Source organism: Carlito syrichta, unplaced genomic scaffold (assembly GCF_000164805.1).
Source record: "Carlito syrichta isolate Samal-C Ts95f unplaced genomic scaffold, Tarsius_syrichta-2.0.1 Scaffold311867, whole genome shotgun sequence".
Classification (NCBI taxonomy): Eukaryota; Metazoa; Chordata; class Mammalia; order Primates; family Tarsiidae; genus Carlito; species Carlito syrichta.
In genome coordinates this window covers 64,629-81,745 of record NW_007255963.1, presented here as the reverse complement: position 1 = coordinate 81,745, position 17,117 = coordinate 64,629, and the positions used below count along the sequence as shown (strand labels likewise).

Genomic DNA, 17,117 nt, shown 5'->3' with positions numbered 1-17,117 from the left:
ACTCCAGTCTGGCCGACAGAGTGAGACTCCAACTCAAAAAAAAAGAAAAAGAAAAATACAAAAATGGTATCCTCTTAATAGAACCATCTTTTATAACATAGTGTAATTATCAAAAGCAGAAATTAAAATTGGTACAATACTACTAACTCAACTACAGACTTTTTTTTTTTTTGAGTCAGAGTCTTACTCTGTTGCCCAGGCTGGAGTGCAGTGGCACGCTCACGACTACCACAGCCTCGACCTGCTGGGCTCAGGAGATCCTTCTGCCTCAACCTTCCAAGTAGCTGGAACTACAAGTACACGCTACCACGCCTGGCTTATTTTTTGATTTATTGTAGAGACAATTCACCAAATTGCCCAGGCTGGCCTCGAGCCCTTAAGCCCAGGCAATCCTCTCACCTCAGCCTCCCAAAGTGCTGGGATTACAGGACTGAGCCACCACGTCCAGCCTAACTACAGACTTTATTTGAATTTCACCAGCTTTTCCACTAATGTTATTTCTCTGGTCCAGGATCCAATTCAGTTGCATTTTTTTGTTATTTCTCCTTAGTCTCATCTAATCTGTGACATTTCCTCAGTCTTTTCTTGTCTTTCAGGACTTTAATTAACACTTTTAAAGAATATTAGTTAATCATTTTGTAGACTGTCCCTCCATTTGGGTTTGTCTTATGTTTCCTCATATTTAGAAGGAGGTTGTACAACACAAGAAAACCACAAGAATGATGTGATGCCTTGCTCAGTGCATCACATGAGAGTTCGTGGTGTCCCTAAATCTTACCACTGGTAATACTAATCTTGATCACTTCATTAGCATTGTATCTGATAACGCTGCCAGGTTTCTTTTTCCTTTTGTAAGTAATAAATATCTTGAGGGAGATACTTTGAACTTTGCAAATATCCTGTTTCTGCTTATACTTTTACCTATATTAATTTTAGCATCCATTGATGGATCCTGTGTATGGTCACTATTATTGTTGTGTTTACCTAACGGTAATTTTCTGTTTTCCTCTTCTATATTTATTAATTGGGATTCTATAAGGAAAAGCTGTCTCTTCTTCCTAATTCATTTACTTTTCTAGTTACTTAGTTTTACCAGTATGTACTCATTGGTATGTATTTCATCTATGGGGTATAATCCAGTAGGATCATTATTTATTTTGTTGATCCAACCATTCTTTTGTGATTTTTGAACCCCCAAATGTAAACAAGTATAAATGTATCCAGAGCAAGGCGATAGATAGGTTGAGGAATAAAAGCATTTGAAAGACAAAATTGAAGGTCTTTTAAAGGATAAATATTATTCAGCAATAAAAAGACGTACTAACGTGTTATAGCGTAGATGAATCTTGAAAAATTATGCTAAGAGAAAGAAAGGGTCATCTATTATATGATTCCATTTATATGACGTGTCTAGAATGGGCAAATCTAGAGGTAGGTTAGTAGTTGCCAGGGTAAATCTAGAGGTAGGTTAGTAGTATTGGGGAGATGAGGAATGACTGCTAATGGATGCAGGGATTTATTTTGGGGGTGAAAAAAAGTTCTAAAGTTGATTGTGGTGATGGTTACACAACTGAGTAAATATACTAAAAATCACTGAAGTGTACACTTTAAATAGGAGAATTATATGGCATGCAAATATCTCAACAAAGCTGTTTAAAAAGAAGGAAGGCAGGGCGCAGTGGCTCACACCTATAATCCAAGCACTTTGGGAAGCCAAGATGAGAGGATTGCCTGAGCCCATGGGTTTGAGACCATCCTGAGCAACTTGGCAGTACCACATCTCTACAATAAGTAAAAAAATTAGCTGGGAGTGGTGGCATGTGCCTGTAGTTCCAGCTACTTGGAAGGCTGAGGTGGAAGGATCTCTTGAGCCCAGCAGGTCAAGGCTGTGGTGGCCGTGAGTGTGCCACTGCACTTCTGCCTGGGCGACAGAGTGAGACTACGACTCAAAAAAATAAAAATAAAGAAGGAAAAGATAAAACAAGTATGGTTATTAAAAATTCATAGAAAGCATTTTCACAGTAGATAGAGAATAATTAACACTGAATATTGGCTTAGCCATGCAGAAAATAGAGCTGTGATACAGATACAAAAACTAAATTATGGAAAGACTAGTAGTGTTTTGCTGTTAGTATTTTTGAAGCAATTGCACCCTAGACCATTAATACATGACATTAATTAAATTTATATTTAATTAAAAATAAACTGTAAGTAAATGTATTTGGTTCAGTGTATTCCAGGTCATTAATGTCCCAACTTTTAGGGACCTGTGTCCCATTTTAAACTTGCTGAGATTTTCTAACGCCCATAAATTTACTACTTCAGCTGTCTGTTCAATGTGATCTCATTCCCTAGCTTTCTTTATATTTATATTTATATGTAATGTAGATATACAATATGTGTATGTATTAAAATATTCATTAGTAATAAGAATATTATGTTATACTTTCATTTTACAAATTGTCTTTAACAAATGGCTAACAAGCATGTTTGTGCTATAGTCTACTTTTGCCCTGATAGTGATAAAAGAAGAGTAGAAAATATAAATTTACATACCTTGAAGATATTATTGTTGTGTTTACCTAACGGTAATTTTCTGTTTTCCTCTTCTATATTTATTAATTGGGATTCTATCATTGGAAGAATAATTGAATAGTAAACAGGACAGATTCTGTTTGGAGTGTTATCTTCGTCTTTCTGTGTTAGTTTCCTCTATATTTGCTTTCTCTTTATTGTGATTTTAGTTTCCATAGCCTCTTCAAAAACAGACAGTTGGAGGAAGGAACATAGGAAATTATAAGATCTGCTGCATTAGGGTTCTGGCCCAAGTCTACCACTAACTAGCTATGTACTCTGTGACTTTGAAGGACTAACTTAACTCGTCCAGACCACAATGGGTACATCTGTAATAGAGAGGATGCATGTATCAATGGGCAAATCCTTCTTTAGTGTGTCACAACATTCAGAACATGTTTTTCTTCTCAATAAAATACTAGACTTATAATTTTGGCTTTTCTTTTCAATAAGAATAAATGGTAATAGATTCTATTTACTTACACATTTAAGAAGTAATACTTTTGTTTTATGTTTACATGATGACTGTACAGATTTTAACAGAAGTTTTAGATCCCTTGGATAAAATATAACCAGATCTGAAAACTTCAGCTATTGTATACTACTAAGGTAGTCTGTAAACACCTTAAAGCACCTTAATTGTTTAGTATAGGTACTTTGCATTTTTTCCATAGGTTTATCTCTTGGACTTCTATAATATCCGCATCAGTGTTCCCTTACCTCATTTATTTTTTTAAATGCAACTCCTCTGTCCTTCCTTAAAGACAGCAATCTTCTCTCTGGAGGTTAGGCTGAAAACATTTGAGAAATTGGCCTAGGTTTGGTTCATGGAATGTTCTGTCTTCATAGAAAAGTGATTTTGATTAGACTGTATCAGCTACAATAGGAGCTACTCATTAGGGAATAACAGCTAAAGCTGTTCCCTAATGGCATATCCTTACCATGCTACGTGCATCTGTTGTTTTTACTTTACTTCATAATAGAACTTAATGAGTTCTTCTCTCTTACATGACCTCATATATTTTGCATTAAATGCTATTCATACCTGTATTTTTCCTCAACTTATCTAGGGATCAGGCCCAGCCCCAGGACCAGTGATATTACTGAATTCACTGAACGTGGATGCAGTATGTGAGAAACTAAAGCAAATAGAAGGTCTAGACCAGAATATGCTGCCTCAATATTGTGCAACAATCAAAAAGGTGAGGTCCCCACTTACACTCTGACTAAGGGATTTCACATTGAGATAAACATAACTCACCTTTCCGATGTGGAACAGAAAAACTTTTTATGTTATATTTTTTTCTAATTGTAATATTTATTTGAATGACTTAACAATTATCAAAGTAAGCCTCATTTTCTCCAAATCCTCATTTTTGTGTCATATAAGACTTAGGATTATGTCACAGCTGATGAAACTACATAGGTTTGGTTTTGAAAGGCTAATGCGTTTACAGAAGTTTAGATCCTGTTATTGCAAGATCCTTTTCTTGCAAGTCTATTATTAATATTCTAATAGCTACCAGGAGGTTGGACAGGGCTGTGGGAAAGCTTCCCTTATACCAGGTTAACAAGTCCAGTTATATTACAGTAGATATTTCCACTGATTTGTATTTTGTGAGAGTACTCCAGTAAAGTAAGGCATTAATGACAAGCCTCTAATATTTATATAATTTAAAGAATGGCATCTGAAGTTTTTAAAAGAATTGTGAGCATATATGGATACCATTTTACTGATCGTAGCCTGTGTTTAGTCAGAAAGCTTTCAGATAGTGTCAGTTTTCTTTTGTCTTTCTTTTTTGAGTTGGAGTCTCACTCTGTTGCCCAGACTGGCGTGCAATGGCACACTCACAGCCACCACAGCCTTGACCTGCTGGGCTCAGGTGATCCTCTCGCCTCGGTCTCCCAAAGTGCTGGGATTACAGGCTTGAGCCATTGTGCCCAGCCATGTCAGTTTTCTTACAGAGCTGGTTTACCACAATACCTTCTGCATGAGTCAGAGTAGGCCTTTCCCATGTATAAGCCTGACTCTTTCCTCCAGGCAACTGATCAGTGTCAAGAGAGAGTGAGGTCTCCTATCTGAGTCTTCTGTAGGGATTTTGTTTCCATCGGGATAGTGGTTTTCTCCTAACTCAGCTCTTTACCACCAGGTCCTGGCTTCCTGGGTCCTGCCATAGCACTGACTGTGGGTGTGCTGCTGACGCCTTTGTGTGGTCACAGCCGGGCATCTACCACAGACTTGCTCTGGACACTTGTTTCTTCAGAACCAACTTGAAACGGAACACTGTTGATTTTAAACATGGGTATTTTGTAATTTTACCAGTTAATAAGGTCAGGTTTTATATTTCATAAAAGAAGTAAGCTCCCTATTATTAATGGGGAGTTTGGGGAGAAACTAGAATTACAGAGTACCAAAATTGATAAAATCATTTTTTGTGAATTTAATAGAAATGAGTGGGTGGACATTCTTCATGGCTGGAGTTAATATAAATTATAAACAAGTTTGCAGACCATACTTCATTTGGAACTTTGTCTCATAGTGACTCATGAGGACAGATGTCTTTGTCCCCTCCTGGCAGCTTGTGTTCATGTTCATATTTTTTAAAACTAGGAAAACAACAGTTTTGTTGTTGCTCGTGACATGGTAGGTAGTTTTTGAAATAGTTGGGAGGGGCCAGGCGTGGTGCCTTATGCCTATAATCCCAACACTTGCGGAGGCCGAGGTGAGAGGATTACCTGAGCAACCTGGGCAACTTGGCAAGACCTCATCTCTACAATAAATCAAAAAGTTAGCCAGGCGTGGTGGTGCATATCTGTAGTTCCAACTTCTTGGAAGGCTGAAGTGGAAAGATCACCTGAGTCAGCAGGTCGGGGCTACAGTGGCTGTGAGTGTGCCACTGTACTCCAGTCTGGGCGACAGAGTGAGACTTGGACTCAAAAAGAAATAGTTGGGAGGGTTAGCTCTTGGGCTGCTCTCTGAAGAGTAATTTGCTTTTAAATGCTTAAGACATTTGGAAAAATATGGAGTAGCTTATGTTGTTCAACTTTAGCTTGTTTATTATATTATTACATGGCATGATAACCTCTTTTAAGTCAACCTTTCTGGTTGCTAGTGAATTTCTTAAAGCTAAACATAAGCATACTCTTTAGTCACTAGTAATTAAAAATATTTCACATTTTATTTGTCTTTATACCTGTATTTGTTTTTATTTTTACTCAGGCAAACATAAATGGCCGTGTGTTAGCTCAGTGTAACATTGATGAACTGAAGAAAGAGATGAATATGAATTTTGGAGACTGGCATCTTTTCAGAAGCACAGTAAGATATTTATAACATTATTATGGTATTTATAACATTATTTTGGTATTCACAACATTGTATAAAACTGGTATCAATAAGTATTAGTCTAAACTGGTATTTTTCCATATTTTTTAAAATGTAAAAACTGTACTTTGCACTTGTGTATAGCTTTGTGTTATGGAGAATATGCATGGCAGCATGTGGCAACCTTTGTCTTTTTGGGCATTTCACTCAGAAATGTGAGGAAGAGGCCATCCGTCAATGCATCACACCTTCACTTGACCTGACTCCAGTCAGGGTCCTCTAAGCCCTGTAGGACTCACCCTTCTGTTTCTGTCCTTATGGGGCTTGTATTGCCTGATTTTGGCAAGGATCCTAAGTCAGTTTATAAAGAACCCCACAATGGATATGTGATCACCTGTGGTATTGAATCAAATCCTTCATCCCTTACCTTCCCCCAGGTGAAGTCTGGTCACCCTTGCCATCGGCTTAGCCAGAATCCTCCCCTCACCCCTGAGGCTTTCTCTTAGTAATTTTCTTTCCATTGCCCCCCCCCCCCGCTATAAATCCCCACTTATCCCTGCTGCATTCAGAGTTGAGCCCGGGGTTCTACTGAACTCGCTTTTCCCCTAGTGCAGCAGTCCTGTTTCACTGCTCTAACTGCCGTCCAGCTCTGGTTTTCTTTGACAAGCTCCAGCTGCATTTTGCTTTGTTTTCAAGTTAAGTTTTAAATTAAAGCAATAATATAATGAGCAAATTGGAGTGTAGTGTATATGTATATATGTGTGTGCATGTTAATTTCTTCCACTACTTCTTTTAGTATTAATTAAAATCAAAGATAAGCAGATATGATAGGAATTCACTTGCCAGAAGTATGCTTCACTTGCTGAAGTATTTCCATTATAATGACTGTATAATGTTTTATTTTTCTAAAATATTTGTAAAGCTTCTGAAATATTATTTGTCAGTGTAGATATTTATGATATGTTTTTCTTCTCCTAAGGTACTAGAAATGAGAAATGCAGAGAACCAAGTGGTCCCTGAAGACCCACGTTTCCTGAATGAGCACAGCAGTGCCCCAGCCCCGCAGGGTGACCCTGCTCACCGCCCTTCACACAGCGAGTTGCCTCACACTGAGCTCTCCAGCCAGACTCCCTACACACTCAACTTCAGCTTCGAAGAGCTGAATACACTTGGCCTAGATGAAGGTGCCCCTCGTCACAGTAACCTAAGTTGGCAGGTATTTATTAAATGGCATTTTTCTTATTATTAAAGAATAAGGGCACTATTCAGTTCACTGAGACTATGTTGGGCATTTATACAGTTGTTCAGGAAATGCTTACTGAATACCAAGTGGACAAACTAGAGGGCTCTGGAGAAAGACAGTAAAATAAGAGGAAAATATAAGGGTATTTAGAAATTGATAAGAACTGTGAAAACAATTGCATAGGGTAATGTTACGAAGAGTAAATAGGCCACTGGGCCACTTCAGTTAGGATGATCAGCATATTTAGCCTTTCACGGATGATTTTCCTGTTAAATATGTTAGTAGTCATTGGTTAAAATACATCGTTATTGGAACACTTGCCACATAATAGCCCCTTGAACACCATCATTTGCGTTTCTGGTATGTATACAACACTCTTTATGGATATTTGTTTTCTTATTATCTGGTGTTAGATGTAGGGGTATTCTTCCTTTGGATAGTCTTGGGTGAGAGAGACCAGGTGAGGAGATGGGACAGAACACAGTAAGAGACTCAGGAGAGAGTAAGGGGGAATGAGAAGAAGGGTATACTAGGAAAAACCAGAGCAGGATACAAAAAATAAGCAAGGAAGAAAAAATAACAAGTGGCTGCAAAGAAACACCACGCTAGGCAATATTTAGGAAAAGCAGTACTGGGTAGATCTACCATTTTTAATGGTGTTTTGTTTAATAGTAAAAAATTTTTTTCATTGTTATTATCTTTTTCTCTACATTACCTTATTTCTTTGTGTTGGCAAGCCATTTTGTTATTGAGTATTGACTGTTTTATTAAGATAAAAATTACTTTACAGTATGCTAAGTCCACACTTGATATTTTTGTTTCTGATTCAACAGCAGTAGTTTTTTTTCTTTTCCCTAGGATTCTTTATAAAGTTTTTAGAGAAATTCTCATTTTCAGCTTTATAATATTTCCTACTGTGATATTTCCTACTGTGACTTGGAAATTCAGAGCTTTCCATCATTGCAACCGTTCTCAAACTTTTCTTCAATCTTAGTCTCCCTTTACTCTCTTAAAAATTATTGAGAACCCCTAAGTATTTTTGTTTACGAAAGTTTTACTATAAACGTTTACTATATTAGGAATAAAAATGGAAAAGGTGTCTAAATATCTATTTATTAACTTATTTTAAAATAAATTATTTACATGTTAACATAAATAACTTTTAAAATTAAAAATAACTATATTTTCTCAAACAAAATTTAGTGAGAAGGTATTTGTTTTGCAAATCTCTTGATTGCTGGGCTTCATAGAAGACACCTGGGTTTCCATCCTGTCTGCATTGTGAATCTCTTGTGATGTCATACATCATGTGGTCTCTGTAAACTCCACTGGACACTCTTGTGAGAATGAGAGTTGAAAATGGCAGTGACATCTTTGTGTTTTTATGAAAACAGTTTGGGCCTTGGGGCTCTCTGGGAGAGGGGTGCACATGTAATATTTGGGGACAGCTGCTCTATAGATTAGGGTAGCACCATCCTTAGATTCTGAGTGTAACCCCTGGGGGTCTTCTCAAGAGAGATAGGCCTCCATTTTGCTTCTACTTTTTTGTTTTAGCCTTTGCTCTTATTCCTTCTTAAACGTTCTTGATTCTTTTTTCTTCCGTTTCCCCCTTATTTTTTCTAATCTGTGCTTTTTTACTTCTCATTTATTAACTTTTCTGGGATCTAAAGTAATTCTAATTCTAATCCTAAAATTTCATATTGAGAAATCAAACCTTAAAAAATATTTTATTTCTCTACTTATTAGGGCCCAACTATTGACCTCATGCTTTTTACATTTTATCAGTGAAGGTGACTTTTGTCTTAAAAGTTAGAAGGTTGAAGATATAAAAACAAGTGCTGTGGCTGGGCATGGTGACATGTGCCTATAGTCCCAGCAACTCAGGAGGCTGGGGTGGGAGGATTGCTTGAGCCCAGGCATTTGAATTCAGCCTGGGCAACACAACAAGACCCTATCTCTTAAACAATAAATACATAAAATTTTAAAAAACAAATGCTAAGATTATTTGTTAATATAACATTTAATTATATTTTAAAATATTAATAAACTGATTTTATTAAAATTTTTATAAAGCTTTTTAATAACAGAAAGATTATTTATAAGGTCATGGCTTTTGTTAAACTGTGTTATGTAGAATTCTTTTAAAAGAATTTGGTGTTTTGATGGCTTTTTAAATTGTTAGTATACATATATATTTCCTAAGCTGATGTTTATTATGGCTTTTTTTCTTATTTGAATTTTTAAATTATTTTTTTTCTGTCTTCACAGTCACAAACTCGCAGAACCCCAAGTCTTTCGAGTCTCAATTCCCAGGATTCCAGTATTGAAATTTCAAAGCTTACTGATAAGGTGCAGGCCGAGTATAGAGATGCTTATAGAGAATATATTGCTCAGATGTCCCAGTTAGAAGGGGGCCCAGGGTCTGCAACAATTAGTGGTAGATCTTCTCCACATAGCACATATTACATGGGTCAGAGTTCATCAGGGGGCTCTATTCATTCTAATCTAGACCAAGAAAAAGGGAAGGATAGTGAACCAAAGCAGGACGACGGAAGGAAGCCGTTTCTCATGAAGAGGGGGGATGTTATAGATTACTCATCATCAGGGGTTTCCACTAATGATGCCTCACCCCTGGATCCTATCACTGAAGAGGATGAGAAATCTGATCAGTCAGGCAGTAAGCTGCTCCTGGGCAAGAAGTCCTCTGAAAGGTCAAGTCTCTTCCAGACAGATTTGAAGCTGAAGGGAAGTGGACTGCGCTACCAGAAACTCCCAAGTGATGAGGATGAGTCTGGTACTGAAGAATCAGATAACACTCCACTGCTCAAAGATGATAAAGATAAAAAAGCTGAAGGGAAGGTAGAGAGAGTGTCAAAGTCTCCAGAACACAGTGCTGAGCCAATCAGGACCTTTATTAAAGCAAAAGAGTATTTATCAGATGCTCTCCTTGACAAAAAGGATTCCTCAGATTCAGGAGTAAGGTCTAGTGAAAGTTCTCCCAACCACTCCCTCCACAATGAAGCAGCTGATGATGCCCAGCTGGAAAAGGCAAATCTCATAGAGTTGGAAGATGACGGCCACAGTGGAAAGCGGGGAATCCCACACAGCCTGAGCGGCCTGCAAGATCCAATTATAGCTCGGATGTCCATTTGCTCAGAAGACAAGAAAAGCCCTTCCGAATGCAGCTTGATAGCTAGCAGCCCTGAAGAAAGCTGGCCCACATGCCAGAAAGCCTACAATCTCAACCGAACACCCAGCACTGTGACTCTGAACAACAATAGTGCTCCCGCTAATAGAGCCAATCAGAATTTTGATGAGATGGAGGGAATTAGGGAGACTTCTCAAGTCATTCTGAGGCCTAGTTCCAGTCCCAACCCAACTGCTATTCAGAATGAAAATCTCAAGAGCATGACGCATAAGCGAAGCCAGCGTTCAAGCTATACAAGGCTCTCAAAAGATTCTTCAGAGCTCCATGCAGTAGCCTCTTCTGATAGTACAGGTTTTGGAGAAGAAAGAGAAAGTATTCTCTAAGAAAAACAAGCAAAAGTAGAATAGTATTACTGTGCCCTTATGACAAATTGTCCTGAATTTTGAATCCATCCATGCAAATCACCTTTATGCATTTTATTTGCAGATAGTTAGTAGATGGTGAGGCTTTTGGTAAAAGAGGCATATCCTACACATCAGAGGAAAGCATAAGAAATGGTGGCTCACCTGTCAGCCTCTGTTGTCTTCGTAATTACTCACTACTGTTACTATACCTTTCATTGGCATATAACCCCATAAAACTTTTCGAGACAAGATGAGATCTGAGTATAAAGATAAGTCAGAAGTAGTCTATTCAATTTAAAGGGCTTAATTTGTGAAAGAAAATAAAAAGCTAGAGAGACCGCTTTTGTAGAACATTCAGTCTTCAAACATTTGAGGGAAGACATGGTGTGAGATGAAGCAGAAGCAAATTTTACTCTTTAGGGTATAATCGAGATAAGAATTTACAGATTATCAAATAGGCCTGACACTAAAGGTAAATGCTCAGTAAATTGAGAACCAGTGTTCTATATAATAGACAAATTGTTTATCAGAGAGGTTTTAGATGTTAAGTCCTAGTAAATATATAATTAAGAGGACTTTAAAAATTGAAAAGAAAGTGACAGTACCCAAGGTAGTATAACTGGGTCATTGGGTCATTGAGAGCTGCCAGGAGAGTAGATACAGGGAGAGGCTAATAACCTCCATATTACCTGGATACTCTTCTCCCTAACCCCCAGACTCTGCTTCAGCACCACCCACCTGTGCCTAAAACACCATCCTGGTCTGTTCTACAACTCTTTTAAATTGCATGCCCAATTTTTCTTAGTGAGCTTAGCAATGAAATGGGGGGATAAAACATAAATTCTTTTTCTGGAGAATCAGGGAAACCTGGGTAATAATAGGCATTAATAAATATTTATGGAATGAGTGAATGAGGGAGCAATTACATCAAGAAGGTTCATGATGGCCAGACATGGTGGCTCATGCCTGTAATCCCAGCGCTTTGGGAGGCTAAGGCAGGAGGATCATTTGAGACCAGGAGTTTGAGACCTCCCTAGGCAATTTAGTGAGATTCCCATGTCTATAAAAATTTTTTCATAAAATGTTTAAAATGGTAGAAGATCAATGACAATTGACAAATGACACGGAAATATTTAATTAGGTAAAACTAAATCATTGCCTTCTATCCCTGGGCAGAGTTGACGTACTTCATCTGTTCCTAAATCAGCATGTTAATTCTGGGGGAAGATCATAAAAAAGGAAATAACGTCCTTTAAAAAAGTTTAAAAACATGTAACAAAGTAACAATAAAAAATAAAAAAAATAAAATTGTTGTAACAGTAAAACTGTATACTTTCCATTAATTGTTAGCAGAGGTGAAAGAATGATCACATTAAAGTACTGTGTGGACTAGAAATGTACCCTGTCATCATGCATTGAAATTTTCCTGTCGTTTTAACATAGCTTATTTATGTAGAATTAATTCTGGCCGTATATCCTAAGTCACAGATAGGATCGTAGATGGTGAGATCACAGACATGCACTTATCTAGATTCAGTGTTACACTGGCAATGTTGATCACTCAATAGATTTGTATTAATATGCTGATTACATTATTTACTTGACCAGTCATTGTGCTAAGTTGTTGCTCTTTTGTGTTTCATTGCCTTAGTGTTTGAGTGTAATCTAGCATTTTAATAAAGTATTTATTTTGCATGATCTTTAACCAGTGCTTTAAGTAATTTTAAGAAGGCAGAATGTAATTGACATTATATATTGAAATCTTAACATTTTAATATTTGTAGTGTTTATTAGTTTGCAATAATGTATAATTAGTAATTATTTCAGAGGCAATATTTTGTTCATTTTCAGGTGAGTAGTTGCAGCTTAATATCATTGGAGTACATTTTTTATACTGTTTGTGAAATTAATACTAGGGTATTAAGTGTACAAATAGACTTAGAAAACAATAAAAAAAATTGCATGCTATTCTGACTCATGAATTTTTATTCACTACAATGATTCACATTTTGATTAAAAATAAAAAAGTAGTCTGTGTGTTTGTTTTGTCACATGTTTAAAGCTGTGGAAGACTTAGATTTATGTCCAGCCAGGCAGTTGACAGAAGTGTTCTGAACTGCTCCCAACCAGTCTTTAATCGAACTTGGCTCTTAAGTCCCAATGCCTCAATGGTGCTTTTGTGAAGTATTAGTGCCCGGAGACACATTTGTGCCAAAAAGCACATTAGTGTCCAGTGACTGTGCAGTGTATTTCTGTAGCCACAGCAGGTAGTTTATCCAGATACCAGGAAGATACCAATTTATCACATGAACATCCTGGAGAACTTTGCTTTTCCAAACTGATAGAAAAGTTAACAAACCAGATGAGTTACTGAGTCACACACCATCTCCCTTTCAACTTGTGTGTCTGTGTCTGTGTATCTGTATCTGTTTATAACACATAACTCAGTCTGATTCTCACATAGGCAAAACTTTGCTTTAAGCTGGGTGAAAAACGATAGAAAAGAAAATCGGTGTTCTGTTCCCTCTAATCCCTTGAGTCTGCCTCATTTAGAGTTCTGTGTTCTATAAACCATTTTCCTTCACTGTAGCCACTGATAGTTCTGTTAATGTAGCACAGCACTGAGCCAGATCCGTTCACCGTGGCCTTGTGGAATACTGCCTGTGAGTACAGGCTTTCGGCAGAAGATGGAGTGAAGAGAAGCTGTTGCTCTCTTCTCGGTTGAAACAGCTTTCACAGTCCTGAATGTTTAAAGATCAGCTCTACTGGGAAACTTAAGCATTAACAGTGTCAATACCAAAGGAAATTTTGTCTTCATGTTTTATTTTACCTATATAGTGTCCAGAATAATTTTAATTGCTTAACCAAGTAATTTTAGAAACTTAGTTGCTAAGATTCTAACCTTGAGACCTCTTTAGATCATTTGCATGATACAATATTGGAGTAGAAATATATTTGTAATTATGATTTTTTTCCTTACAAATACTAACCATTAGAAGAAAAATTTGAATGCAATTAAGTCCTTTTTTCTTCTGGCTAAAATACTAAAATTTAAGAGATTTTAAGACCACATAATTTTTAGCTACACCAGGAATTCTCAGCCTATTTAGAAGTATCCCATGGTTTAAAAGTCTGAATGTCTGGCTAACTCTTGAATAAATCAGCGTCACTGCTAGGAAAAGGAGAACCAAAGGGCACTGTTCCCCTTTATTTTATGGGTGAGTTACTTGAGGCAGTAAATGGGTAAAAGGGAAGGTGCCATGAAATTAACTTCTTTGGCAAGCATTTGCGACAATATCGGGCTTAATTATTCCCCCACCTTCTCTTCTAGACTTATGCTGGGCAGAAGGGAAGAAGCAGACTGGTGACGTCTTGTGTGGGGTACAGGAGGGGTGTGGGCAGGCCTGGGTGGGACTCTGGAAGGACTGCATTTTTAATTTCCAGGTGTGGTACTCCCTGCCCTTCCCTACCACAGAGTCCTAGGCACAGGCCATCGTTATGCAAATGAATTGAGAAATGGAAATTTATAGATAACAGTGAGCCAGCACTGGATGGTTTTTAATGGCTTATCACAAAGGTTGAGAATCCCTGGTTGAGACTGATTAAATGGAGAATTTAGATTCTTACATAATTTTAAACCCTTTCATGCCTAGGAGGAAAATGCTGGCCTTCAGATAGATAGCTCTTCAGAGGATCCAGATTAAACTAAGGTATGTAAAAAATTAGTTTTCAAAGTCAGCTACAGTCATGTACCGCATGAGAGCGATTTGCTGAACGACTGACAGTGGTCCCGTAAGATTATAGTACTGTATTTTTACTGTATTAAAGTAAAAATGTTTCCCGTGTTTAGACACAAATACCATTGTGTTACAGTTGCCTACAGCGTTCAGCACAGTGACCTGCTGTACAGATTTGTAGCCTGGGAACAGTAGGCTGTGCCATATAGCCTAGGTGTGTGGTAGGCTTAACCATCTAAGTTGTGTAAGTGCACTCCATGATGTCTCACAAAGGAATCACTTGACCCATTTCTCAGAAGGCATCCCTGTCAATAAGTGCATGACTGTGGTTTTAAGCCAGCTGTTGAAAAACAGTGCTCGTCAGAGAATTTATGTTCTCACCACTTTAATAAATGAGTTAAGGAAATATCTAAAATAGTTGCTAGAAATTAAATATGAAGGGAGACCCCCAAAACCCCGGAATTTATTTAAAATTATGTATTCTTGTATGTGTAAACTTCAGTGACCTTCAGAGTACTCTCTGTTTGATGCAATGCACCTATCGAGATGCTTCATCTACTGCTCAAAATAGTTTTTGACCTTGTCTATTTTGATGCCTTTTGGTGCTTTTGCCCTTTCTTGTTTCACCTCTTTCACATCAGCAAAACGTTTCCCTTGGAGGACTCTTTTCATCCGAGAAACAAAAACAGTTTGCTCCAGGTGAAACTGTGTAAATAGGGAGGGTTTGGGGTCAAAAACTGTTGAACACTCAACGCAGTGTGGGCAGGTGCGTAGTCATGGTGGAAGAACCAGTCACTTGTTTGTCACAGCTCAGGATGTTTCTTATGCAAATTGTGACACAACTTTCTCAAAACTTCCAGATAAAAACTTCGGTTGACCATTTGATCCGGAGGAACAAGTTCTGAGTGTACTACAAGGGGCCCACCCTCCAAAAGGATAATTCTGTTTTTTGGGGGGTCCCCCCTAATATTGTCACTCACATGATCAAAGCTTTTGAGTAAAATTATTAGTAAACCACAGTCGTGGCTGACACCAGATCAGAGTCTGCTGTGCCACACTCCCTCATGGGTTGAAGGTTTCAAACGGGCTTTCTGGAACTCAGAGGAGAAACCCCTTTGAATGGGTCTTGTGTTGCTGTGGGATGAGTACTTATCCTGAATTTTCAGTACAGTGAGGCATTCTGGAAAACAAAGACTTTATAAGAAGAAAAGGGTCCGTCAAGGAAGAGCAATTGTTTCCATATCTATTAGTAGGATGACTTTTAAAGCGTCAGTAAAACCCTACCTGGAGTGAAGACCAACCTAATGTAATGTGATACCATTACATAACGTATCATGAAGGTGATGTTACTGTTTCAAAGCACATGGGATACTGCGAATCAGCCTGCAGAGTGTCATCAGCAGCCACTTGCTTATGGAGTACACTTAAGTCCATTTTCTTAAGTTAAATAGGCTTCTTGTGGTGTTACTTACGCTACTGATGTGTATTAGGAACCCTTTCTTAATTTTGCCAGGATTTAACAAAGCAAGATGTAACATACCAAACTGAATTACTAGAACTTGGATAAATGAAAATTTACTTTTAGACTGTAGAACGACATGCTCCATATTATTCAAATTAGGAAGCTGTTTGAAATCATGTAGATCATCTTGATTATTCACTGTCATTTTCTAACTTTAATATTTTATACTTATTTACCTTGTTTTCTTTCAAGGCAATAAGGGCTCTAGAGCTTAGTGTCCTGCCCATAGACCCAAGTTCGTTTCTCATTTCTCCTGACAGTTCGGGTCACTTCTCACAGCTGGCTTCCTCGCCAAATGTAAGAGGGTGAAGAAGACACCACCTATCTACCATTCATCGCCGGGAGACAAGAAATTTGTTCACTCCACCAGTTTTATTTGTTCTCAGTAGGTGTAGAATTTAGAATTTAGTTCTTAGTAGGTGTAGAAAGTGTTCGTTTTATGAAATCTTAGGTAAAAGCCCAAATCTATAGCAAGAAGCATGTAAATAAACTCTATTTTACAGCATCCTCTTGGTCAGGTATCTAATAAAAAGTTAGAGTGTTATTTTCAAAGTTATCATAGTTCTTGATGCTTGCACTTTCTTAGCTGTGTTTCTCAGAATTTGTAGACTGCATATTGTTAGACTTGACGCGAATTAAACTTTTTATTTTGAAAGAAAGTATTTTCTTTTTGAGTTTTTTTGTTTTTCTCCTTCTGTCTTTTTGTTGTTGTCTGTTTGTTTTTATTTTTAGAGACAGGGTCTTGCCCTGTACCCAGGCTGGAATGCAGTGGTGTGATCATAGCTCACTGCAGCCTCGAAGTGCTGGGCTCAAGTTTCAGCCTCCTAGTAGCTGGGACAACCAGTGTGAACCACCACACCTGGCTTTCGTATTTTACCTGAGTTATTTTCAGACTTTCTGTGTATTAATTTTTTGTTGTTGTTGTTGTGTTTTTTTTTTTAAGCTTATCATGTACTCATTCTATTTTCCCAGAAAACATTCCTTAGACCAGTAGAAGGGGAAAGAAGGGGAAAGAACCTCAGGATAGCTTGTGGACCAAATCCTAGATTGCAGATAGCCAGTGGAATTCAATAAATACTTAAGTGAGTGAATAAAGTATATCTAAGCTGTGGGGACGAGACTGGGAGAGCCTGACCACAAATCCTACGCAGTGCCTTTCAACTG

The 17,117-nt window shown here is 37.7% G+C and overlaps 1 protein-coding gene across 5 annotated transcripts in view; it reads left to right on the top strand.

Annotated features, from left to right (window-relative positions):
* The window catches only part of KIDINS220 (kinase D interacting substrate 220), a 118,396-nt gene extending 101,788 nt beyond the window's left edge, over positions 1-16,608 (top strand). For 2 of the 5 annotated variants that reach the window (XM_021718150.1, XM_021718149.1), the window contains exons 25-29: positions 3,645-3,776; positions 5,795-5,893; positions 6,879-7,115; positions 14,348-14,404; positions 16,146-16,608. In XM_021718150.1, coding sequence (XP_021573825.1) covers positions 3,645-3,776; positions 5,795-5,893; positions 6,879-7,115; positions 14,348-14,398 — 519 coding nt within the window. In that variant the 3' untranslated portion in view covers positions 14,399-14,404; positions 16,146-16,608. Of the gene's footprint in view, positions 1-3,644; positions 3,777-5,794; positions 5,894-6,878; positions 7,116-9,410; positions 12,663-14,347; positions 14,405-16,145 lie in introns of those variants that run through there. The other 3 variants (XM_008069218.2, XM_021718148.1, XM_021718147.1) reach the window with 2 other exon arrangements.
* Positions 16,609-17,117: the final 509 nt, after the last annotated feature.